At 38.8% G+C, this 27,003-nt stretch overlaps 1 protein-coding gene across 1 annotated transcript; it reads left to right on the top strand.

The window, feature by feature from the left end:
- The first annotated feature begins 23,692 nt into the window (after positions 1-23,692).
- Positions 23,693-25,708, top strand: LOC107806618 (uncharacterized). Its single transcript, XM_075256362.1, has 5 exons — positions 23,693-23,902; positions 24,007-24,128; positions 24,389-24,635; positions 25,016-25,273; positions 25,415-25,708. Exons 1-5 carry the CDS (start codon positions 23,693-23,695, stop codon positions 25,706-25,708), a joined length of 1,131 nt encoding a protein of 376 aa, XP_075112463.1.
- The last annotated feature ends 1,295 nt before the right edge of the window (positions 25,709-27,003 follow it).

Raw genomic sequence — 27,003 nt, 5'->3', positions numbered from 1 at the left:
AACCCTAATGCTGATTGCATGAAAAAGCTCAGCTTAGAGTTTAAAACTCTAATGCTGGCTGAAAAGGAAAAAGTTCAGTTTAGGGTTTAAAACCCTGATGCTGACTAAAAGGAAAATTCAGTTTAGGGTTTAAAACCCTAATGCTGATTGCATGGAAAAACTCAGTTTAGAGTTTAAAACTCTAATGCTGGCTGAAAGGAAAAAGTTCAGTTTAGGGTTTAAAACCCTAATGTTGATTGGCTGGGGATAAAGCTCGAGAATACTACACGATCTATTTTTTGAGTTTTCTTGTTTTAATAGAAGATAAAAGGGAGTTTTGCGGGAACTTACCTTTTGAGTGAATTCCTTATTGCCAAAATGTTTCTTGTACCCGTGTACCTTCTTCTTTGGGCGACACCCGCTTCTTGCATGGTTGTCTTGGATCATTCCTGTTTCAACTTTTCAGACAAAGAAAAATTGTTAGTTCGGAAACGACGGTTGGTTCGGTGACCTTGATCGTTCCCAATTGCTTTGTTGCGTCTCTATTTCTGTTGCGAAGTCCCGCCATTGATTTGATTCGAATGGCGAAACCTTTAGACTGCTCAGGCTTGTATTTCCGGATTCTGTGATGATTTGCCTCGTAAGGCCTTTTTTTTTTCTTTTTGTCCCATTTTGATTGAAGGTTCTCAACGGGGATTTTATTGGAGGTGTTCTGTGGGAACTTGTACAAAAGGAAGCTATGTGAGGGAATATTTACAAAGTGGATTCTTTGTGCGGATTCTGTACAATGGGGTATGCTGGGTTTTTGTTTCGAAACGGGTTTCCCAGGGTTTGTTGGGGTAAGCTTGTTGGGGAATATTTACAAAAGGACTCGATGGGGATGTGCTGATGAAATTCCAACGGGGATTTTTTTTTTTTTTATACTGGGGAGACTTTGTGGGGAGATTGTACAAAAAGAGAAATTCTGTGGGGTTTTGTACAGGGGGAGACTCTGTGGGGACTTGTCCGAAGGTGGACTTGCTGGGGAAGATTTCAAGATTTCTCTCATTCTTCTTTACTCTGGAACACCATCAAACGTCATGATTCATCATGCTTGGGAAATCATATCAACGAGATGAGGTGTTTTCCTTCATGAGACGGGATTCCGTGCAAACAAACCATGCCACCTGCTCTTTCTGGTGTGTCCTGAACTCGGGGTTAAAATGCAAAAGGGATTCGAAAAGAAACAAAGAAAAGGGAAAACAAATCAGAAAAGGAATACCCTTTTCGGGACGAGAAAGACTTATCTGAGGAAGATAACGCTGGCTTTAAATGACATGACATGCTCTTTGGACTGGACGTCCGACCTTCCATGAACTTGCGTTTTCCTGAACCAGAACAGATCTGTGATTCCAAAACCGGTGGAATTTTGCTGAGACCTTCTTGGGGTGGCGTCATTCCTTTTCGGCCAACAGCGCCCTTTGCGGGTTTTCGCTGGCTGACCTCTCTCATTTCTCTTCCTGTCATCGCTTGATAGCACTCTTTGCGAGTTTTTACTAAACAAGCTCTCTCATTTTGGTTTCTCTACTCCCGTCGCCTCGTGGTGCCCGAAGGTTTTCACCGCCGAGACTCTCTCATTTTATCTCTCTCAATTCAGAGTGTGCTGGTCTCCATTTGTGACGCTTATTGGTTCCCCACCATATTCGGTAATTGATTTGAAGGCTTGTGCTTGGTAAAGAGATGGTAGTGGATATTAAACTTCTCAAGTGTCCGACGTGCCCCGGTTTTCAATTTCAGGGTGAATAGGATTTTGTTGTTGGTGTGACTGAACCTCAGGGAGAGGCTGCCTACGTATCCTTTCGGAATCAAGTCAAACGTAGTTCAGGCCTCAATCAAATTTTGTTTTTGTTTTCTTTCTTTTTTTCTTTTTTTTTCTTCTTTTTTTCTTTTTGTAGAGAGGGTTGGGTAGTGTTTGGGGAGTAGTGGGGAATAAAACCTTCGCCATTTTCAAACGTGTCAGGACCACTGGAGTATGATTTAGACGTAGTACCTCTTGACTGCATCTGCATTTACTGCTGTGTCGGGGTCATTTCCTTCGATATCACCTAAATACAATGCTCCTCTTGGCAATATTTTCCTTACGATGTATGGGCCTTTCCAATTTGGGGCAAACTTTCCTTTTGCTTCTTCATGATGCGGCAGAATACGCCTCAGTACCAATTGTCCTACTTCGAAATTTTGGGGTCGGACTTTCTTGTTGTAAGCACGGGCCATCCTTCGTTGGTATAACTGTCCGTGACAAACTGCAGCCATCCGCTTTTCATCAATCAATGTCAATTGCTCTAACCGAGTCTTAACCCACTCGCTGTCCTCGATTTCTGCTTCGACAATGATTCGAAGCGAAGGAATTTCTACCTCTGCCGGTATTATGGCCTCGGTCCCATAAACCAAAAGATAAGGAGTTGCTCCTACTGACGTGCGTACCGTAGTGCGGTACCCCAATAATGCAAATGGTAACTGCTCATGCCACTGTCGGGAACTTTGGATGGTCTTCCTCAAAATCTTCTTGATATTTTTGTTTGCCGCTTCCACGACACCATTGGCCTTTGGCCGATAAGGCGTGGAATTCCTATGCGTTATCTTGAATTGCTCGCATACATCTCCCATCAAGTGACTGTTCAAGTTTGCTGCGTTATCTGTAATGATAGTCGCAGGAATACCGAAGTGACAGATAAGATTCGAGTGTACAAAATCCACCACAGCTTTCTTAGTGACCGACTTGAGAGTGACAGCCTCTACCCATTTTGTGAAGTAATCTATGGCAACCAGTATAAACCTGTGTCCATTCGAGGCTTTTGGTTCAATTGGTCCAATAACGTCCATGCCCCAGGCGACAAATGGCCACGGGGCGGACATGGGATGCAGTTCCGTGGGAGGTGCATGAATCAAATCACCGTGCACCTAACACTGATGACACTTCCGAACGAAACTAAAGCAATCCTTTTCCATGGTCATCCAGTAATAACCTGCTCGGAGGATTTTCTTCGCTAAGACATACCCGTTCATGTGAGGTCCGCACACACCTGCGTGTACTTCGTGCATGATCTTTCTCGATTCCTCGATATCGACACATCTTAGGAGATTGAGGTCCGGGGTCCTCTTATATAACAATTCACCGCTTAGAAAGAAACCACTTGCATGTCGCCTAATGGTCCTCTTCTGATCTCCAGTAGCATGCTCTGGGTATTCTTGCGTCTTCAAGAATTTCCTGATGTCATGGTACCAAGGCTGCGTACTTGATCCTGCCTCGATTACACTGCAGTAACCGTGTCTTTCCTTGATTTGGATTTCCAAAGGATCGACGTGGGCGTTGCCCGGGTAGGGCAGCATTGAAGCCAAAGTAGCAAGTGCATCTGCCAGTTCATTGTGACACCTCGGAATGTACCTGAATTCTATTGATGTAAAGCGCTTGCTGAGGTCTTCCACATGTTGTCGGTACGGGATAAGTTTGACATCCCGAGTTTCCCATTCGCCTTGAGCCTGCCGGATGATCAGGTCAGAATCTCCCATAATCAGTAAGTTTTCGACATCCTGATCGATTGCCATATGCATGCCCATAATGCAGGCTTCATACTCAGCTGTATTGTTTGTGCAAAAGAAACGCAGTCTAGCTGTGGCGGGATAATGCTGACCGGAAGGCGAAATCAATATTGCCCCAATCCCCACACCCTTGGCGTTCACGGCTCCGTCAAAGAACATCTTCCAAACATGAACTTCTTCCGAGATTACTTCTACGGTGTTTACCTCTTCATCTGGAAAGTAAGTATCCAATGGCTGGTATTCCTCATCAACCGGATTTTCGGCCAAATGATCTGCTAACGCCTAGGCTTTCATGGCCGTGCGAGTGACATAAACTATGTCGAATTCCGTAAGCAAGATTTGCCATTTAGCCAGTCTCCCAGTAGGCATTGGTTTCTGAAATATATACTTCAAAGGATCCAACCTGCTTATGAGGAATGTAGTGTGGGCTTGGAGATAATGTCTCAGCTTTTGAGCAACCCATGTGAGAGCGCAGTATGTCCTTTCCAGCAGAGTGTATTTGGCCTCGTAGCCAGTGAATTTCTTGCTCAAGTAGTAGATTGTTTGCTCCTTCTTTCCGGTTATGTCGTGTTGCCCGAGGACGCAGCCGAAAGAGTTCTCCAAGACTGTTAGATACAAGAAAAGTGGCCTTCCCGGTTCTGGAGGGACCAAGACCGGGGGATTCGAAAGGTATTCTTTGACTTTATCAAAGGCTTCTTGACACTCAGTTGTCCACTTAATCGCCGCATCTTTCCTTAACAGCTTGAATATGGGCTCACACGTGCTCGTCAGCTGGGCAATAAACCGACTGATGTAGTTCAACCTGCCCAAAAGACTCATCACGTCTTTCTTTGTTCTTGGAGGAGGCAAATCTCTGATGGATTTTATCTTAGTTGGATCTAGCTCGATACCTCTCCTGCTTACGATGAAACCCAAAAGTTTGCCCGACGGAACTCCGAAAGCGCATTTGGCTGGATTTAGCTTCAAGTAATACTTCCTTAGCCTCTCGAAGAATTTCCTCAAGTCTTGGACGTGGTTATCCTGCGTCCTGGACTTGACTATCACATCGTCCACGTACACCTCTATTTCCCGATGCATCATGTCATGGAAAATGGCGGTCATGGCCCTCATGTAAGTAGCCCCAGCATTCTTTAGACCAAATGGCATGACCTGGTAACAGTAGGTGCCCCAAGGCGTGGTGAAAGCAGTTTTCTCGGCGTCTTCTTCATCCATCAGTACCTGATGATACCCAGCATAACAATCTACGAAAGACTGTATCTCATGTTTGGCACAATTGTCAACGAGGATGTGGATGTTGGGCAGCGGGAAGTTATCTTTGGGACTTGCTCTGTTCAGATCTCGGTAATCTACATATACCCGAGTTTTCCCGTCCTTTTTTGGTACTGGAACCACATTTGCCAACCATGTTGTATATTGGACTACCCGGATCACTCCTGTTTTTAGTTGCTTGGTGATCTCCTCCTTAATCTTGTCACTGACCTCAGTTTTGAACTTTCGTTGTTTTTGTTGGACTGGAGGACAATCAAGATGAATCGGTAATTTGTGAACCACTAGATCAACACCTAGTCCCGGCATGTCATCATATGACCAAGCAAACACGTCTTTGAATTCAAGAAGAAGTTGAATTATCGCCTCTCGCATTTTCTTGTCCGTGTGAATGCTTATCTTGGTCTCCCGGACTTCTTCCGGGGTTCCTAAGTTTACCGGTTCAGTGTCATTCAGATTTGGCTTAGGTTTATTCTCGAAATATTCCAACTCTCGGTTTATCTCCCTAAAAGCCTCTTCCGCATCATATTCTGGTTCTGGGTTCATTAATTTGCAGTTAAATAGCTCATTGTGATCTGGGCGTGAAGTCCGCAAGCATGTCATATTTAAAGCCGCATTATTAGGACTGAAAAGGAAGATGAAAGGAAAACTAATAAAAATCAGAACAAAGAAAGAATAGGAAAGCAATGATGATTTTTTTTGTATATTTTCTTTGGAAAATTGGAAGACAACAACGTTTACAACTAGGAATTCAAAACAACAATTGAAAAGAAGAAAACGTTCAAGTTATGTCCCGGAGATAACTTGTGATACAGGAAAGGTGGCAGGACAGGTCTACCCGGACTTCCGTCTAGTTGGGAATGGCGTGATCTCCCAGTTTTGGAGTTTGGCGTTTGGCCCCATGTACATCATCTCAGCAGTGCTCGTGCCTTCGCCTGGTTGAACCATGTGGACCTCGTAGAGCATTTCCCTCATTGCCCCACATATTTCCTCGATTTCCTCAGCTGTGAAGACCTCATCATCTTCTTCTTCAGCGTACCTTGGCCTGACGAAAGTCACATATAAATCCGGCAATGGTTGAGGCAACTTCCAGCCCTCATTTCTCCTTTTCTTTGCCCATTTTTCGTCTGCTGGAGTAGGTTTGAAACCTAGTCCAAAAGGTTTCTTGATGACTGGCAAAGTAATGGGTTCTGTTATTCCCTGAAGGGTTCGTCCAAGTCCCTTCCCTGGCCTAAATCCGTGCCGGATCATCTCTTTGGCCACCATGACCGAGGCGTTAGACAAGAAAGGCTGGGGGCAAGGCATTCCCTCTTCGTGCTGCTCTGCCAGCACAACCTCGAAAGCTTGATAGACCGTATGTTCGCTCCCTTCTCTTGGTTCAAGATACGGGATGGATGGGTCCCGATAAATGGCATGTTCGTCTTCCCCATGGACCACGATCTCTTGGTCTTCGTACTCGAACTTCACCATCTGGTGAAGAGTGGAAGGCACGGCTCCTGCCGCATGGATCCAAGGTCTGCCGAGGAGAAAATTGTAGGATGTGTCCATGTCGATCACCTGGAAGGTTACTCGAAATTCGACTGGTCCTATGACCAACAACAGGTCTATTTCTCCCATGGTATCTCTCTTGATGCCGTCGAAAGCTCTTACACAGACATTGTTGGGTCGGATTCTTCCGGTTCCAATTTCCATCCTTTGTAGCGTGGAGAGCGGGCAAATGTCAACGCCTGAGCCTCCATCCAACATTACCCGCTTGACATAGTAGTCCTCGCATTTAACTGTTAAATGCAAGGCCTTGTTGTGTGCCGCTCCTTCCGGGGGTAAATCATTCTTGCTGAAAGAGATTTGGTTGACGGCGAAGAATCTTTCTGTCATCCGCTCTAGTTGCTCCACCGAGGTTCCAACTGGTACATATGCTTCATTCAGGGTTTTCAGCAGGATCTTTTGATGCTCGGTTGACTTCATCAATAATGACAGCATGGATACTTGCTCAGGGTACTTGCGCAGCTGATCTATCACTTCGTAATCCGGCATTTTCATTTGTTGGAAGAACATTTCCGCTTCTTCAACACTCACGGGCTTCTTTGGAGGGAAGCGCCTTTGCGTGGCGTTGTTTAATTCTTGGGTATTTGAATACCTTCCAATGAAAGTATTTCCTGGAAGTTCTCCCATGACCTCTTTACCTTTGTACATCACCAAAGTCTTTTGATAATTCCACGGCACCGTGGACGGGTTGGTCATTGGCTTTTGTGGCACGCGTCCGATAACCACTGGCTCATTCAGCCGAGGTGGTTGAATCGTCCCCCGGACCACATAGGCCCCTTTTGGCACGTACATAGGTTTTGTCTTTTTGATCCCGGATTTCTGCATCTTCTCAGCTTGACCTCGTGGTATGTAAAGAACTCCCCCTTTTGTTGGTACCACTTTCTTCTCAAGCACTATTTTTATAGCTTCGGCCTCTTCCCCCTTTTCTGGTTTCTGGTCCATTTTGGGCCTCTTCCCTGTGTCAATAATGGCAATTATGGCTTTCAGAGCAGGGTCGAATTCTTTGTCTTCACAAATCATTCCGATCAGCGGCCCGTTATTGTGAGCAGGTAGTGGATTGTTAGTTACATTCGGGATCTCCTCGTCCCTTAGCACTATCTTCCCTTGCTCTACCAGATTTTCGACCACTCTTTTCAATGACCAGCAGTCGTTCGTATCATGTCCCTCGGCCCCTGAATGATAGGTGCATCTGACTCCGGATTTGTAAGAAGGCGATGTTGGGTTTTGCCTTGTTTGGGGAATTGGTTGCAAGAAACCCAACTGGACTAGCTTAGGGAACAAAGTAGAGTATTGTTCACCGATGGGCGTGAAAATCCGTCGTCGAGGTGGCTCCTGGGGGCGGTAGTTATTCTGCGGGGGTTGTGGGTTATAGTGGTTGCGGTAAGGAGGCTGATTTCTGGGAGGTGGAGCTGGGCCTCGGTTGGCTTGTTGTGGTGGATGGTTATAAGGCTGGGCATTCATGACCATATAAGGCTGATGAGCATATGCCAAATTTGAGTGGGGGTAGTAATGTTGTGGGGCTCTTTCCGGAAAATGTGGCCTATGATGACGATATTCCCTTGCTTCAGAGGCTGCCATAGTCGTTTCTTCTTTCTTCTTCCCCCTTGGTGTTCCTCCAGACCCGCTTTGGACGGCCTGGGAGGTTGCCCTTATGGCTGCTTGACTCAAAATCCTTCCCGTTTTCAACCCATTTTCCACCATCTCTCCAATCTTGATCGCTTCCGCGAATGGCTTACCCATGGCCGACATCATGTTTTGGAAATAGTCAGACTCTTGAGCCTGGAGAAAGGTAGTGACCATTTCCACTTCATCCATGGGAGGCTTCACTCTCGACGCCTGTTCACGCCACTTAATAGCATACTCTCTAAAGCTTTCTGAAGGTTTCTTCTTCAAATTCGACAGAGAGTTTCGGTCTGGTGCAATGTCGATGTTATACTGGAATTGTTTTACAAAATCTCTGGCGAGATCATCCCATATATGCCATCGGGACATTTCCTGATCCATATACCATTCCGAAGCTATCCCTACTAGACTTTCCCCAAAGTATGTCATTAGCAGTTCTTCTTTTCCGCCGGCCCCCCGCAATTGGTTACAGTATTTCTTAAGATGTGCAATGGGGTCACCGTGCCCATCGTATTTCTCAAACTTGGGGGTCTTGAAACCCGTCGGCAGGTGCACGTGAGGAAACATGCACAGGTCGGCATAAGAGACGCTCTTTTGCCCGCTCAATCCTTGCATATTCTTCAGACTTTGTTCAAGGCTTCTCATCCTTTTGGCAATCTCATTTTGTTCTGCAAATCTAGGGTTCTGATCCTGCCCGGGTGCAAGCTCGCACTGAGGCGGTAAAGGATTAGTATTGGTAGCGAACCTAGTTGGTTCCATTGAGAACGATGGGGCTTGGAATGTAAAAGATGATGAGTCAAAGCTTGGCTTGTATGTGGTAGGTTGTGCCGTAACCGGGCAAGGCGATGCAGTAAAGATGTTCATGCTTGCATCAGTGGCCGACATTCGGGGATGAGGCTCAGAAGGTGATCCAGCAGAGAAGGCGGAGGTGGCTGGGTACCCAAATGGAGTAGCAGGATAATTTATGGGGACATTGGACGTTCCACTTGGCCTGGAGAATAATTCAGGGAATCCGGGGACAACACTTGGCGGCTCTTTCCCGTTGTTCCAGTCGTCCAGCATTTCCAACATGCGGAGCCGTAGGATTCTATTTTCCTCCGCAGTTGCGGATTCAGGTGTGAGGACGGCTGAGATTGAGCTCTCCTCAGAAACAGGGGTCGTTTGCAATGGAATTTCTGAAGACATTTCCACACTTCCTTTTGACCTGGTGAAGTAAGTGTGAGTACTGCTTCTTGCCCTAACAACAGGTAGTTGAATACTTCTCCTTGACCTCGTGAAATATGAGTGCGAGGCCAGACTTTCACCAAACCAACCGTCTTTTCAAAAACCCTGGGAAAATGCTCAATGACAAACGCACGGTTAATTTGTAGCAAGTAACAGATAGTTAATCTCACGTTGGGCATGATGCACCTATACAGTTAAGTGGATTACTATATGTTTGCTACGAGAGCATGCGTCATTCCGGCATTTTTTATTAGTTTTTTTTTCTTTTTCTCTTTTGTTTTTCCTTTATGTTTTGTTTTTTTTCTTTCTTATTTTGCAGTAAAAGAAATGCGACCGGATCCGATGAGGATTGCCTACGTATCACGATGCCTACGTGAATCAGATCATTACGTAGTTCAAAAAACACAAATGAACGTGAAAGAAACAACCTCTTTATTGTTGAAACGTTCTATTACACGCTACATTTTGCAAAAGAAAGAGCAAACTTTGAAAATAAAACTAGACTCAAAATAGACTGAAAATCACCCTGATGGAAAACAGGCAGAAAATGCTAAGACACAGATTTGACCTATGAATGCATTATGGTTTTAAAAATTGGTTTCCGCGGGGCATCGTTCGGCCTCGCCGCGGTCCTAGGCGTGAGATCCCTCTCAAGTTGCTCTAGCTCGTGCATAGTCTGCTTGACATAAACCATTACTGCCGAGAGGAAGGTAACACTGGACATTTTCTCACATCGTAGACATCGTCTGGTGATGGCGTGAGCAATGGCTTTGATCCTATCTCTGGTTTGCTTCTTCTCTACAAGCAGGCGTTCTATCTGATCACTGTATATCTTGAAGACTTGAGTATCTTGCACATGCTGATGCTTCAGTCGCCGTGCCTCCAACTTCATCTGGGCTATTGAGTCGTACCAGTATCTGCTCTCCGTTTGGAAATCCTTAGCCTGATTAACTGCTTTGATCTCAAGTGCAGCCAACTCTCTCTTTATCTTAGCAACGGTTTTCTCGTGGTCGCCTTCCAATTGGTTCAGGTATATGCGATGCTTATCCGCTCTCGTATCCCACTGCGCTTTGAGCTCGGCTATGACGTTTTCAGACTTCTCCAAACCATCTTGCCATTTTCTGATCTCGCTTTTTAGCCTTTTTATCAGCTGTTCGTCTGGTCGACGCCTCGGCTGTTTATCTGCATCCAACCTTATCTGTTTGATCTGGGCTCTGAGCATTTCATTTTCTTGAATTAACCTGTTCCGCTCTCCCAAATCGGTAGCAATTTGCACGTTGTGCTCGTATTTCATGCCTTCTACTTGTTGCTTTAACCTGTTGATTTCGGCACAATAGCCTCTTTCCTTTGCTAACCAATCCCAATGCCTTTGCGATGACTCGGTGAAATTCCGGATGTGGGGTCTTTTAGCTGGCCTTTCATGCTCGAGTTCCCTCCTATACCATGCAAGGTAACCTGGCGCCGTTTCTCCTTTGGCTTGATCCCGCACGCAAGTATCTGATTTCAGATATTGGCCCTCATTCCAGATTTGGCGAATCTTTGCTTCTGGGAACTGTCCGTTAGGACTTATCTCGACTGCTTGAGTGCTAAGATCTTCCTCATGAGGTACTGTCTGGCATCTTCCGAACTGTCTCAAAACTCGGCCGGGTGCGTAAGGTTGAATGCTCTTAAGCCCCATCAGCAAGAAATGAGTTTTAGCTGCCGACATATATAAGATCTCATCAACAGGCAACCATCCCAACGTCCATTGTATTTGGCTGGCAGTAAGAGCTTGCAAGAACGAGGTCCATGCCAGGACTCCTTTGGGCAAACTGATCTCTTTGGTTCTCTTGTAAGATTCTTCTATGCGAGTCTTTTCCGGGGAACCATGGCTCAAAATCTCGGAATGATGGCAAAGGTGCTCGGTCATCCATATCTGTAGGAGCAAGTTACAACCTTCGAAGAAATTTCCCGCAGCTTTACAAGCTGTGAGAGCTCGAAAGATGTCGGATACCACCATAGGCGCGAGAGTACTGTCACTTTGCGTGAGTAAAGTGCTGACGACCCCAGATATCTTCAAATCAATGTTTCCATCTTTCCTTGGAAATACCAGAAGACCCAGGAACATTATCATGAACGCTACCCGTCTGTGCTCGTCCCACTTCTGACGAACTCCTTTGCTGCACAGTTTGTTGATTGGATTATTGAATCCCCCTCATGACCGTACCTATCATATATGAAGCATGGGGTACAGAATCCGGCTGCCAGATCCGGGTTGTGGACTGTTCTGGGTATCTTCAATGAATCTAGGAATCGATGTGCCGTGACGACTCTTGGGGCGACCAAGTATTTTTCCCTCAAGGGAAACTCAGTATTCCCGATGTATCCGGCCATTTCTTCCAAAGTCGGGGTGAGTTCAAAATCAGAGAAATGAAAAACATTGTGCGCCGGGTCCCAATAGGTAACCAAAGCTCTTATGATATCTCCCCGAGGCTGGATTTCCAACAGACCCACAAGACCTTTCAGATATTTCTTAACCTCATTTTGTCCTTCAACACCTAGATCATTCCACCATAGCCGTAACTTGACAGGGATTTTGGTCATTATTGAAAAATGTTCATTTTGCATCGTGCTCATCCTGCACATTTATTAAGGTGATTTTAACAAAAATGACTGACTCAAAATATTTTACAGAGGGGACCAAGCTTTGAACACGGCCTTTAAGCACTTCGGAGACGAAGATTTTAAGGCTGTGTGGGTCTAAAAATGCTAAACAAAACCCAAAAGTGGCTATTTATGCAAAATCAGCCTTCCGGCGTCCCTTTCGGGAACATTCGGCTATTCATGACAAAACAGCGTCACCCTATTTATTTAAGACTCTTTTTTATCATTTTTTTTTTCAAATTAGAAAACTCAAAATTGCCAACACGACCTTTCAACGCCTCGGGAACGAAGATTTTAAGGTTGTGTGGGTCAACTGGACTAAACCTTAAAAATGACCCAAAAGTGGCTGTTTATGCAAAGTTAGCCTTCCGGCGTCCCTTTCGGGAACATTCGGCTATTTATGACAAAATAGCATCACCTGACTTATTTATGACTCTTTAAAAATTTGAAACATATTTTTTGATTTTGGCTATTTTAGCAAAATGGGGTTGAACCCGACGAGGGTTGCCTACGTATCTCACATCCGGTGAGAATCAAACCGGCGTAGTTCGGGAATATCATAAAAATAGGAAAAATCGAATAAACCTAGAAATCAGGAATACGTATTTTTATATTTTTTTTTTGTTTTTGAAAAGAGAAAGATTAAAGGAACTATTTTTTTATTTTTTATATTTTTTTTTTTTTTAGAAAAAATTTGGACTATTAGTCTGAATTCGTAAAAGGGGTACTACAAAAGAAACAACACATTTTTAAATTATGAATTTTCAATTTTTTTTTTTACTTTTAAAATAAATACCTTTTCTTTTTTTTTTTTGATTTTGAAAGTGAAAGAAATTTTTTTTTTATATATACCTTTTTTAATAATTCAAACTAAGAAAACAAATTTTGTTTTTATTCTTTTTTTCTTTTCTTTAGAAAAATTCCGGTGAGGTTTTGACAATACTTGAACATTGGTTTTATTTTCCAAAATAAATAATTATCTCCCCACGCTGCTATTTTCCTTTTTTTTTTTTAGAAACCGGTCAGCATGCGGAACCGAAGCAAATAAATGCGCAAAACAAATAGGATGCAACAGGGTGGTCTTTTCAATTCAGGTTGCCTGTCCTAGACGGACCCAACCCCTGTGTTGAGCCCCCTAAGTCAAATGCAACATGATGCAAATAAACGTTCCTACTAGGGATCCGGCATGAAGTTTCGTTATACTAGGTTTAAACCTTGGTATTTGTTATAGACTGTGTACCCGAGCGGACCACTCGAGTCGAGGAGGGGGCTACGTACCGGGGACCCGCGAGATCGTCCGGCTTTGTAACTTGTCCGACCTCTTTCTTATTTCAGGTATTGACACTAACAGAATAGGGAGTCTCGACCAGCGAGCTTCTCCCCAGAGGTAAGGAGAGAGGGGTTTCGGCACAATTTATATACAGTTCAGATAATATCAAAGCGGTAAAAGACAACATTTAGCATGTTACGCAAAAACATGTAATAAAGATCAGATAATAAAGCAAAATATAACAATTATTCTAAGCTCGAATTCTTGAACCCTGAACCAGTGGTTCTGGGTTAATCCCCAGCAGAGTCGCCAGAGCTGTCACACCTCCTTTTTGCGCGCCCGGCCCCGAAGGGTTAAATGCGCGAGGGAGTTTTTCCAATTTAAGTGACAATATTCGAAATGAGATTATTTATTTAATTCAGAGTCGCCACTTGGGAAAGGTTTGGCTTTTGGTGTCCCAAGTCACCGGTTTATCTTGAATCCCAAATCGAGGAAATTTTCGACTTTTCCAAATGAAGTCTGCGAACCAGAAATTCTAAGTAAGGAATTCTGTTGACCCGAGGGAAGGTGTTAGGCACCCTCGAATCCCGTGGTTCTAGCACGGTCGCTTAAATTGTTATAATGGCTAAATATCTGATTTAAATACATGTTGTGACTTATGTGCTTTTATTAAGTTTTAACCACTTTTATTATTATCATTTATTTTACAGAATTGCAACGTCGTGAAAATGCATATCGAACCACGTCACAATCAATGCACCCGTAGTTGTTAACACATTTTTGACTCCGTTGAGACTTGAATTTGGGTCACATCAATGTGCACCCGATTTTAAGAATATAATTTACTTAAATCGTGCCTAAAGAGTCTAACGCGTTATTATTTTTGTAGAAAAACCATGAAATTTATTAAATGGCCTATCTTGAGTTCTAGATAATTATCATGGTTATTTATGGAGGGGCCCACAATTGTTGCACTTTTGTTTGGCGAGGCTCATCTCTATTTTTAGAAAAGATATCCTAAAGTGGCTACATTTCTAATGCATTTGTCTCTAAAACTAGAAGAAAAGGTACGTGCTAATTCAACTATAGGCTTTTGCCTAATTCGGATTCTTATCAATTTCTGATTGATTATTTACAAAGTGGAGGGATGTCATAACTCATGAAACATACTTTAATTGGGCAAAGAAATTACACTCGAGATTGACCCAACATTATACTTGTGTCCAAACATTTCTTGAATTGAAATTTACTAGACTGATTGGGGCCGAATTAAAGGAATTAACTACTAGGCATTGTCACTAACGGGATTTGAACATAATATTATGTACTGCCTAACGAGTTATGATAAAAGAAAACTAAAATGAACAAAGAAACATTTGTGTAAGGTGGAAATATTCTATTCTATGCATGTCGCTCAGTTGAACGGGAATCCTAGTCAAAATCTATACTAATTCTCCATGCCCTCTCTGTATTGTGTCATTACATTTTTGTACCAGCAAACAACTACAAACTAAGAAGCTAGAGGCTAAACTTGATGGAGTATTATCTAACTAATCTTTCATTACTGAATCACACTAATCAATTTATACAATCTGAAGTCAGTATATCACAAACATTTATAAACAGATATCTAAATCTTCTGCAGGAAACTCCTTTCATTTCATGCTTTTGAATTGTTACAGTTAACACCAAAGTTGGGTTTGAAATATGTACCTGGAAACACTGAAAATGCAAAGGAGAAGAAGAAAAAGATGGGGAAATCAGCAGCAGCAAGAAACAAAATAGCAGCAGCAGCAGGGCAAGATAGCAGCAGGCAAAGCAATATAGCAAGAAGCAGGCTCGAGTGCAGAAATGCAACTATGGCCAACAGAAAGCAATAGCCAAATAACAGCAAAATCCAGTGGAGTAGAATCAGAACTCCAGACAGACCAAACCAGTGGTAAACCAATGAAAACACTCGACTAATAGACACAACTGGAATTTCAAAGAATCAGAATTGATTTGAACAAGTTGAACAATTGAAACCCAATAATAATAGGAGGAAAAAAGTTTCTGATTGTTGGTTGTATCCCTTCTATCCCTTAATTTCTCTCTATCTATGTGTATCTGTTTTGTATGTATTTCAGCTCTCCTTTCCAAACTCCTCACAGTGTGTGTATTTTTCTTTTTCAGTTCTGATTCTCTCTCTGTATATCTCCCTCTTTTTTTTCTTCCAGGTTCAGTCCTTTTATAGGCCTCAAAACTATCTCTTTTAACAGCCTGTTTTCAGAATATCCCAGTACCCCTCCCATGTGCCTTCCATTTCAATTCCAACTTTAGCTAATCAAGTATTAAACCCCATCAACATTCCCTGGCAGACTTACTTTTAAAAGGTTTAACATTTTTTAAACTTAAAGCAAGGTATGGGCAGTAGAATATATCTGACAGCATATGCTGTCAAATTGTTTAGAGCTTAACAAAAACCTTTATGCAGGCCACAGGCTGTGCACAAAACACATGAGGTGCACCAGTGCACATGCTTTGCACGAGTGCACATGCCTCCCAATTCAGAATTTAAACCAAACAATCCTTATTACTGATCAATTCAACAGCTATAAGTAAACAGAATTGGTTCTTAATTGATTCAACAAATATTTAACAGAAGCAAATCGATTTGCTATGCTCAGACAGTTGAAACTAATTGACGACTCATGTCGACTCGACTATATTAGCATTAACATACACAAACGTAGCCAAAAATCAGACATTCAGAAGTATGGGACACATGACTCGACTTATACTGATTAAAACAGAATTGTACTTCGAGGATTTAGTTAGTCAGTACAAATTTGGAATACAACCAATACACATGCCTTATCAGAATAGGAGGGGAGGGATTCAGACAAACACAGAGGTTTAAGCATAGTGGACAAACAAAATTGATAAAATCAAAACAAATATGAACAGACTTTTAAAAACAAATCACACGGAATAAAACAAAAATAAAGAAAAGAAAACAAGACTCACCTCAAATCTTTTTAAGGAACAAAATCAGAAAAATCCACTGGTGTTTGAACAGATCTTCTTTAAGGTTGAATGGACTTTTAAACGAAGTGTTTCTCGGATGAGAAACACCTCGATTAAGGTCCATTAGACCTTAATCTCTTCGGTTTGAACAAAGCACGGAACATGCACAGGGAAAACTAGAGTTCAAAAACTTAGATCTGGGATTCATGTTTCCCTGGTTAGATTCGGACCAAACCAAGTATGGTTTGGTCACGAGGAGGGTAGATCGAGTTTTGACTCGAATCTTCAAATGAAGATTCGAGGACCTGGGGGGTGATTCGAACCAAACGGTTAACAGGTCTATGTTCAGGGTGGTGAGGGGGTTCTATGGTGTTCAAGTGGAGGTCACCGGCGTTCAGGCCGCCGGGTTTCTGGTGAAGGTGTGCAGGGGCGGCTAGGGTTTGAAGGGGATGGGTTCGGTGAAGACGAAGGCAGGGGTGTTAGCTAGGGGGGCAGGGTATGGTGAAGGGCTTATATAGTTAGTGGGTGGGTGAACCTCGACCGTTAGATCAATCTAGATCTACGGTCTGGATGTGAAGGCTTAAATGGAACGGTGTCGTTTTGAGGGTTTGGGTTCGGTCCGGGTGAGACGGGTCGGGTTTGTTAGTGGGTACGGGGTGTGAGATCTTGGCCGTTGGATCAGTTTGGTTTGAATGGTTGAGATGGATCGGCCTTGAAACGACGTCGTTTTGTGTCCTGGGGGTGGGCTGTTCGGACTGGGCTCCAGATTTTGAAATGGGCACGGCCCAAATTCATTTTACAACAAATTTTGTCTTCTTTTTCTTTATTTCTAATTTCCTAAATACACAAACTAATTAAATAAAACCAAGAACCACTAATTAACACTTAACATATTTATTTCCCGCGGATAAAATGTTAAAAGTAGGCAAAATTAAACACGGCAACAAATCAGGACAAAAGAAAAAATGCGTATTTTTGTAATTTTCCATCTAACAAACGGGTCATGGTTTAAATTACGCATGACACATACATTTTTAATTCTTTTGGAGCGATTGTCGCGTAAAACAAAAATCACGTGCTCACAATAATAAAGTAAACATACATGCTGGAGAAAGAAACATCACAAAATCCGTCAATATTTAAAAAAAAAAAAAAGAGTTGTTTCTTTTTCTTCTTGAAAGATATTTGTTTGAAGAGTCAATTTGCATAAATGGAGATCAAACAAATAACAAAACTTTGGCTATACAATTGCTATCATTAATTTCAATTTAGCACATTCAAGGAATGAAGGATATAAGTTGAAACCCCTTCATTTAGCTTTAGTCAAGTCAATATTGCAAGGGTATAATATTTTTTTCGTTAAAGAATATTAGTTTTGAATCATTAGATTGTGTGAAAGGTTTTTTTTTTTCCAAACTCAACAAGATATAAATTGGTTTCTAATTGATAGTTTCTATAGCGGATTTTAAGTGTAACAAAGAGTATATATAAAGAAAAATTGGTATGACGTGAAATATTTTTTTTAAAATGTAAACAAATTATTTCGAAAAAACTCTTTACTTTTTTTAATTCAAAGATAATAAAAAGATAAGATATTTTTGAATATTAGTAGAGAGTTTTAAAATTATTATAATAGAAGTTATATCATGGGTAAACTCAAAAACTCGAAATCTTATGGAATATTTACATAATATCCGGCCATATATTGTTTACTTTTTATAGCTAATATAAATAGATGATATACCGACAACACACGATTATACACATATTATATGTGAATTATATATAAATTACACATCATTCAATTTTTTAATTTAAGTGGTCAGGTGAGCACCTATTTAGGCTCATTAGATAAAGCCAAAAGAAAAATATGAAATAATTTCAACCAAAGACTAAAAATATAATTAAAATTCATATATAGATAAGTTTTATTAAAAGTCATCCTTTTATAGTGAAATAAATTAATTTTTTGTAACAAAAAAAATAATGACATAAAAAATAATATAAAAGAAAATAAATATTGAAAAAATGTTAGAAAGATCTAAAAACGAGAAATAAAAGATGAGAACAAATTTCTTCTTATGTTTTATCTTTGTTGAATATAAAAAATTTGAAAGTTAATCTCATCGATTTCAAACTTTTTTTTTTCAACTCAAATACATAGGTTATAAGATAAGAATATCTTAGAATATATTTTTTTTAATTTACATTATGTGTCATTTAAAAAAAAATTACTATTACTAACAAATTGATATGATATTAATATTTGAATTGGAATGCAATTTGAGTAGTTTGCATTGAGGTTAAGCCAAGTATGGTGTCGGCAAATAAACTACTTGACAATTTTAAGACAATATATGCAATATTTTATAATAATAATCAACTAATTTAACATTTAAAGATTCAAAGAACAAATTTTTTGTATATATAGGGTATTAAAAATTAAATTTTGGGTCTAGAGATATCAACAAACTTAAAGTGGAGTCATACTGAAATAAATCTGGCCAAAGAATCATTTAAATTTTTAGATAGCCGATTAAAGTGAATTTTAAATTAAGGATAATATCTTCACTTGCATCATTATAAAGATAATCATTATTATAATATATATAAAGTTTTAGAAATTGAAATTTCATTATAATATATATACAAAGAATCATTTAAATTTCAAAATAGAAATATTTTTTGAAAGATAAAATCATACCAAATAAGAGTTCAAGTCGTAGTATAACAGTCACGTCGTAATCAAAGAATCGTTTATATCGTGTCAACCTTTGTGCTTTGCCATAAATATGAGTTATTATTTCACTATGTGGCTATTTTTAGGTTCCAATGACACTTATGAGAATAGTGCAAAAATAAAACTATCACTACGAGAATTGAGAAAATGTTAGTCTTTTTTCATGTAGTGTTTCTTAATTAATATCTGACGATTAGCTATAATTATTTAGAAGGTTTAAATGTTAAGGTTATTTACATATAACTCAAATAACTCAGATATTTAACATGGTTAATGTCAAATATCAAAATGGAGAAAAAAAAATTCACTAGCTAAAGAATTTTTTATATTTTTAGATAGCCAACTAAAATGAGTTTTGAATTAAGAATAATATTTTCAATTACATTATTATAAAAATAATTATTATTGAAAAATAATATTTTAGAAACTGAAATTGTAAGAAAGAAATATTTTTTTAAGAGATATCAACACACCAAATAAGAATTCAAGTATTAGTAAAAGAGTTAAGTCTTATCCAAAGAGTAATTCATTATCTCAATATTTGATTGTTTTGCCATAAATATGAGTTATTATTTTGCTTCCTGATTATTTTTAGGATCCAATGACACCGGCAAGAATGGTATCAAAAAAGAAAAATAGATAATATCCAATGATTATCTATATTTACTGAGAAAGTGTAAATTTTAATATTATTTACATACAATCCAAATAACTTAAATATTTGACAAGATTAGTGTCCGCACATTCGCGCGAGTACTAATACTAGTATAAATTAAGTATTAAAACGGGTGCAGGGCAGCATAAGGAAACCCTTTTTAAGTTGGAAAAGGATAAGTAAAGTCCTAAATTATTAGAAAGGCTTTAGAGTCGGCTTTAATTCGCAAAGGATAATGGGGATCCTTTTATCGGCAATAATCTAGTTACGACACTCAAACTTTTGTCATGTGTATTTTCTAAAGATTTTACAATAATTCATGTGTTATATTAGATTCTAAAAATTAGTCGAATCTACCTCAATAAGCAAAAATGGTGAATCATTTGCTTTAAATGAATCGATATTGTCTAACGATTAGTCTTCGGGGATTTAGAATAAACCCATCTTATTACCTGTTTAAACTTGGCTTTCTTCTATCCTTAGCTTTGACATTCTACCACAATTACGCTTTTGACATTCTGTTTTTCACTTCAATACAATAGAATAATTGGGTCTGCTTTCGGTATAATCCGCTTCGTTTACCTTTTAAACCTCTTTTTATTTTCTGTCTTCACTTACGTTTATAATATAAAAAATTATACTATCTTTTTATATTATAACGAATATCTTATGTCAAATATTATCAAACACTTTTCAAAAGTAATAAACATTCTAAAATGACATAAGTATGCAATTGAAGTTCTAAATCGCTTAAAGAATACAACAATACTTGATATTAGTTTTTTGATTGAATGATTCACTTTAGTTTATTTAAGCCTTAATGATCCAGGTATATAAAAGTCATATTTCTTTAAATTAAGATACATTAATAACGAAGAATATAAAGATAAAAAGTCATTAGGTAATAATTCAATTTCAAGATTTAACTCCAACCGTGATTAATTAAACTTCAATCATGTGTCTCTTCCATAAGCGTACATGCTCGTGCATGAAATAGTTTAGTATATCCAAATATCAATTATCACTCATGTATCTATATATGCGTGTTCTTATTTTTTTCCCTCAAAATAATCAATGTGGTTGTTCTTTATTTGCATTATATTCAAATAATTATTTTATATTGGTAAACTATTTTTTTATATCAGTACTGAGTTGTGATTTTTTGGTTCAACTCCGTAGTGGCTAAAGCTTTATATATTATGATCCATCCAAAAAAAAATTATTTTCTGGAAGAATATATAATTTACTTTTTTAAAAGGTATAAAAATCAGTTTACATAACGTATGACATAAAGTGCTACTTTTTTTTTCATCTACCATTTTCTATTCATTTTCGGGCCTAAATAATTTGGTTTTTTTTCCTCTTCAAAATTTTGGAATTAATATTGAGCATATATTTTTCTTTGCCATGTAAATTTAGAGGAGATCACTTAACCCAAAATCGCAAAAAAAAAAAAAAAAAAAAAAGGAAGGAAGAGTGATTAGACGAAAATTTATTAATTGTTAAATTTCCTTAATTTTAAGAAAGTTAAAAAAAGATCATAAAGTTAGTTAGTTGTGTATTTTAGCAAGTTGTATGAACAAAGATTTTTCAAGTTTTTTCCATGCAAATCTATAGTACGAATCACCCATTATTTATTTAAGAATAATATAAAAAATATACTAAACAGAGACAAACATGTAATAAAGTAAAATCGAACATAAGCATATTCATGATTGAGAAATGTCTAAAAAAGATGTTTTAAACATTTATTTTAAACATATAACTAAATAGAAACTTAGAAAATTAAAGTCTAATATATTAATATTCAAAAGAATGCGTACTATCCAAATAAAGCTTACCATTTAAAATATTGTACAATACTCTCGAAAGTCGGAACCAAGTTACTCAATAAAGAAAAAAGGAAAAAGGTTTTAAAAGCTATTACAACATTATTTTTGGAAATACCAGAAACAGTCACAAGTCTTATTTTGTAGTCCTACTTGAAAAGTTATAGAAAACTTCGAGCCCGTTTGGACATAAGAAATCGTTTTCTTTTTTTGAAATTTTTTTTCACTTTTTTTCGGAATCAGTGTTTGTTCATAAAATTTTCAATTTTCACTTGAATATGCATTTTGGAAATTTTCGAAAATTTGAAAAAGTTCAAAAAGTTGTTTTTAAAATTTTTCACTCAAATCACTCACAAAACTTCAAAAACAACCCAAAATTATATTCATGTCCAAACACAACTCTAAATTTCAAATACCACTTTTCACTTGAAATTTTCTTTCACCATATTCTGGAATTTTACAATTCTTATGTCCAAACGCCCACTTATTCTTTTTTTTTTCCTTACATAATAAACCCAATTCTTTTACTGTTGCAATTGATTATTAATAATAAAACATGTGGGCTGGCATTTGTATAATTGAATGCAACTTTTTTGTTGAAATTAATTACTTTGTATATATTCTATAATTAATTGTATTAGACAGTCCGAAAGTAGTTATAATAATAGGATTCTTAGAGCTATATCATGTAGGATTCCTAATATGTAATATTATGTCCTAAAACTAATAGGATTATAAGGCTAATATCTAGAATTCTGGTTATGTCCTTTTACTATGAGTTATTATGCTTAATATTATAAGGTTATTTTTGTAAACCGATATTGCATTCATGCTTTTATAATAATATAGATATAGATATACACTTTACAGGGTCTAAACACAAAAAATATTGATTTACTTACTATTATACTATTTTTCTCTATTATTACTAGAGTCTAAAGTCAAAATGGTCAACATAGCTAGAGGGACAAATCAATTAATGAGTGAGGGGTCAGTTTGTAATTAGTTAAAACTAGAAGGAGTTAAAAGTAAACGTTTGTTAGAAGGCAGTTAGTGCACTTCTCTTCTATATAGCAAGCTCCGCTCTTGTATCAGAAAACAGAGCAATAAGAAATGACCTTCTCTTTACTTCTTCTCTCTCGAATGTTCTTATCTTCTGAGTCGGTGTGCATTGATTTGCATGTCATACCATAGAACCTCCATTGATCACTGATCCTTACCTCTGTCCAGCTCAAGTTAACATGGTATTAGAGCGGCGATCGTGAATTACAGAAGCTCCGGTGTGTAATCTGACGAAATTCCGGCAAATTCAAGTCATACGAAGCCCTAATTTTTCAAACATAGCAGAGAATAAGGTAACCCTACTCGAACACAATCATCCACTTTTTCTACAAACATCTGATGCTCTAGGAGTAGTTTTGATTCCTATAAAACTGATTGTGCTAGAAAATTATGCTAGGGCAATGAAACTAGCTCATAGGGGTAAAAGTAAGCTTGGATTTGTGGACGGAAGTTGTGTTAAGAGCATGTAAAGGGGAGAATTAGCAGCACAATAGGAGAAGTGTAACGCGATTGTGTTGTCGTGGATTGAAAGTACAGTTGCGAGTGAGCTAATGCCAAGCACAGTTTTCGTATCTAATGCTAGGAAAGTATGGAATGGTTTTGAAGAGAAATTTGATAGTTGTAGCTTAACAAGGATTTATCATCTTTGGACTGAAATAGCCACACTAAAATAAGGCACTGATTCAGTGACTACTTACTACTCAAAGATGTCAGATTTATGGAGTGAATTGGATGTATTGGCACCTAAATCTTCTTGTGATTGTGAGGAATCTAGGCCTTCACTGATTCATTTACAGCAGCAACGATTGCTTCAGTTCCTTATGGGGGTTAAATGAGAGCTATAGCAATGTGTGGAGTAATGTGTTAATGAGAAGGTCAGTGGTGTCTGTATATGAGGCATATGCCATTGTTACACAGGAAAAGAGTCAGGGGACATTAGGTGTGACAAACACCAACAGAGATCCTCTGACTATGTTAGCGGGGAAGACTCAGAGATTTAAACAAGGAAAACTGGGTTGATCTATGAACATTATGGATACAAAGGTCATTTGAAAGAGAATTGCTATAAAATAGTAGTTGGATATCCAACTGGTTTTAAAAGCAACAAGAAGCCTCAATTTGGTGGACACAAAACCTATGCCAACACTACTAGTGTAGATGATACAGTTGGGAGCACTAATCAACCACAAGGACATTATCTCACAGAAGAACAATACAAGTAATTGGTGGGACTGTTGAATAAACCTGTAGAAGGTGAATGATCTACTAATATGGCAGATATTGTACCCTTGTTGTCCAATTCTACCATAAGCAGTTGGGTGGTAGACTCAGGAGCTACTCACCATATTACTTATAATAAGGAAGTACTAAACAATGTTAAAACAAGTGGAAAAGAAGGAAGTAATGGTCTGCAATTGCCAACTGGTAACAAGGCAGGGATAACACATACATTAATTCTACGAGGCCTGTACATAAAAGATGTACTACATATACTAAATTTTAAGTTCAATCTCTTATATGTGGTTGACTCACTAGGTACCTTACTTGCACAGTCAACTTCTATTCGGATTTTTGTGTGCTGCAGGGTCTCTACAGTGGCAAGGTCTTGCAGATTGCTAAGGAATCTGAAGGTCTTTACATATTGAGAGAATGTGCAAAGGCATCAGGAATAACAATTTATATTATAAAGAAGGAGGAAAGCACCAAGTTATGGCATCCCAGACTAGGACATGCTTCTATAAAATCTATACAACATATAGTTTCACTTTAAAATGATATTAGTGGAAAGGAATTGGAAAACTGTACTGTTTGTCCTCTAGCCAAACAATGTAAATTATAGTTCCCTACTAGCACTACTAAGTCCACTAGTATAATTCATCTTATTCACTTAGATGTCTGGGACCTTATAAGATTCCAATCTATGATAGAAACCAGTATTTTCTTACTATTGTTGATGACTTTAGTAGGTATACGTGGGTCTGCTTGATACAGTCAAAGTGTGAAGTTTATGTTGTTTTGAAGAATTTCATTTCTGTAATAAAAACTCAGTTTGATGTGAATATCAAGATTCTGAGAAATGACAATGGTACAAAGTTTTTCAATTCCAAATGTAATGAATTGCTCTACTCATTTGGCATTATTCATCAAAGCAGTTGTTCATATACGTATCAACAAAATGGGACTGTGGAGAGAAAACACAGACACATTATGGAGGTAGCTAGAGCCTTAAGATTTCAGAGTGGTATGCCTATTAAATTTTGGGCTGAGTGCGTTAGAACAACAGTCTACTTGATCAATAGGCTATATACACAGGTCCTAGAAAGGCAATACTCCTTATACTATGTTATATGGGAAAGTACCAAACATAGATCATCTAAGAGTGTTTGGGTGTCAATGTTATGCTAGCATATTTCCCAGAAGGGACAAGTTTGCAGCTCGAGCATTAAGGGCAATGTTTATTGGGTATTCTGAAACTTAGAAGGGTTATAAATTATATGATCTTGAAATATTTTTTCAGTAGAGATGTCAAGTTTCATGAATATATATTTCCCTTCAAATACAACTCTCTTGATGATAAGGAACTCGTTCTATAGCTCTCAGAAAATGCTCAATTCCCAGAACCATTATCCACTCCAACTTATAGTGAGCAAAATACACCAGCATCCCCTGCCATTGCACCAGAACCTCATCCAAATTCTCCTGAACCTCATGAACCTTCTACAACAGATACCAACACAACCTCTGCAGAAGAGGATTCAATTCCAGACAATGAAGAGATTCCTGGTCCTTTACTACCTCAGCAGGTTGATACAGCTAGTTCTTCACCTTCTCAGCCACCTTCTCCACCAGCAGTGATTTCTTCAAGACCATAAAGACATGCAGGATCTCCAATTTGGCTCAAGGACTACATCATTGCAGGCAACCTACCAGGAAAGAGCAAATATAATATCTCCAATCATGTCACTTATGATCATTTATCTCTAACATATCAGTTCTACTTGAAGTCCTTCTCGGTTGTCATTGAACCAAAGACCTACAAGGAAGTTGCAGCGGATCAGAATTGGGTTCATGTAATGGAACAGAAAATCAAGGCTCTTGAAGATAATCACTCCTGGGAGATAGTAAATCTGCCTGCTGACAAACAAGTTATAGGCTCTAAATGGGTCTACAAAGTTAAACATAAAGCTAATAGTGAGATAGACATGTACAAAGCAAGATTAGTGGCTAAAGGCTACACTCAACAAGAGGGTCTTGACTACCATGAAACACCTATAGCAAAAATGTGACAGTGAGGGCAGTCATTGGTGTTGCATCATCCGAAGGATGGCCTTTTTCCAAATGGACGTCAACAATGCCTTTCTCCAAGGTGATATATTTGAGGGAGTCTACATGCAGCTTTCGCGAGGATTTCACAGCCAGGGGGAGTCCAAAGTATGCAAGTTACTAAAATCCTTGTATGGCTTGAAACAAGCCTCAAGACAATGGAATATAAAGTTGACATATGCACTTCTTCAACCTGGTTTTATGCAAAGCAGTTATGATCACTCCCTATTCACAAAGAAAAGAAAAAAAGACATTATAGTTGTTTTGGTATATGTTGATGATCTTCTATTAACAGGAAGTAGTAACAGTCTCATTGAAGAGGCAAAGGCAACATTACACAGGAACTTCAAAATGAAGGATCTAGGTGAGCTCAGATACTTCTTAGGAATTGAAGTGATGAGATCAGATAAAGGCATTCTCAAGTGATGAGATCGGATAAAGGCATTCTCCTAAACCAAAGAAAGTACGTATTGGAGCTGGTTCCAGAGGTTAGGTTGAGTGGCTGCAAGGCAGTCTCAACACCTATGGAGCAAAATCACAAACTTACTACTGTTGAGTATGACAAATATGTTGGTAATATTGGAGATACTCTGCTGGAAGATACATGTAGTTATCATAAACTAATTGGTAAACTGCTATATATGACAATTACAAGGCCGGACATATGATTTGCAGTCCAAGCACTGAGCCAGTTTATGCAATCTCCCAAGGAGTCCAATATGGAAGCATCATTAAGAGTGGTCAGATACATCTAAGGAAGCCTTGTACTAGGAATCATTTTGAGCAGTGGACAAACCAATACTCTCACAGCATACTGTGATTCAGACTGGGCAGCATGCCCAAATACAAGAAAATATGTCAGAGGTTATGTGGTTAAACTGGGAGACTCATTGTTATCTTGGAAGTCAAAAAAACAACAAAAAGTAAGTAGAAGCTCTACAAAGGTAGAATACAAAAGCATGGCAGCAGCTGTTGCATAAGCAATATAGATGACAGGCTTAGTAAAGGAGCTAGGCTACAATGTAAAAGAACCTGTACACCTACATTGTGATAGCAAAACAACTGTACAAATAACTTCCAATCCAATCTTTCATGAGAGAACCAAACATATAGAGATAAATTACCATTTTGTCAGGGAAAGAATAAAACAAGGGTTGATCAAGACAGTGTATATACCCACAAAACAACAACTTACAGACTTAATGACTAAAGGACTGGGGACAGCTCAACATGAGTTGTTATTTCCAAGCTAAGAGTG

This window comes from Nicotiana tabacum, chromosome 6 (genome assembly GCF_000715075.1).
Source record: "Nicotiana tabacum cultivar K326 chromosome 6, ASM71507v2, whole genome shotgun sequence".
Lineage (NCBI taxonomy): Eukaryota > Viridiplantae > Streptophyta > Magnoliopsida > Solanales > Solanaceae > Nicotiana > Nicotiana tabacum.
Note: the sequence above shows the minus strand (reverse complement) of the source record. Positions and strands in the feature narration are given on the sequence as shown.

Excerpts from the sequence above, each read along its gene's own strand:
- LOC107806618 (XM_075256362.1), top strand. The coding sequence starts at position 23,693 with ATGGCAGATATTGTACCCTTGTTGTCCAATTCTACCATAAGCAGTTGG. Across the intron at positions 24,129-24,388 it reads AAGAAGGAGGAAAGCACCAA|GTATACGTGGGTCTGCTTGA; the intron begins GTTATGGCATCC and ends TGACTTTAGTAG. Across the intron at positions 24,636-25,015 it reads AACACAGACACATTATGGAG|CTCTCAGAAAATGCTCAATT; the intron begins GTAGCTAGAGCC and ends CTCGTTCTATAG.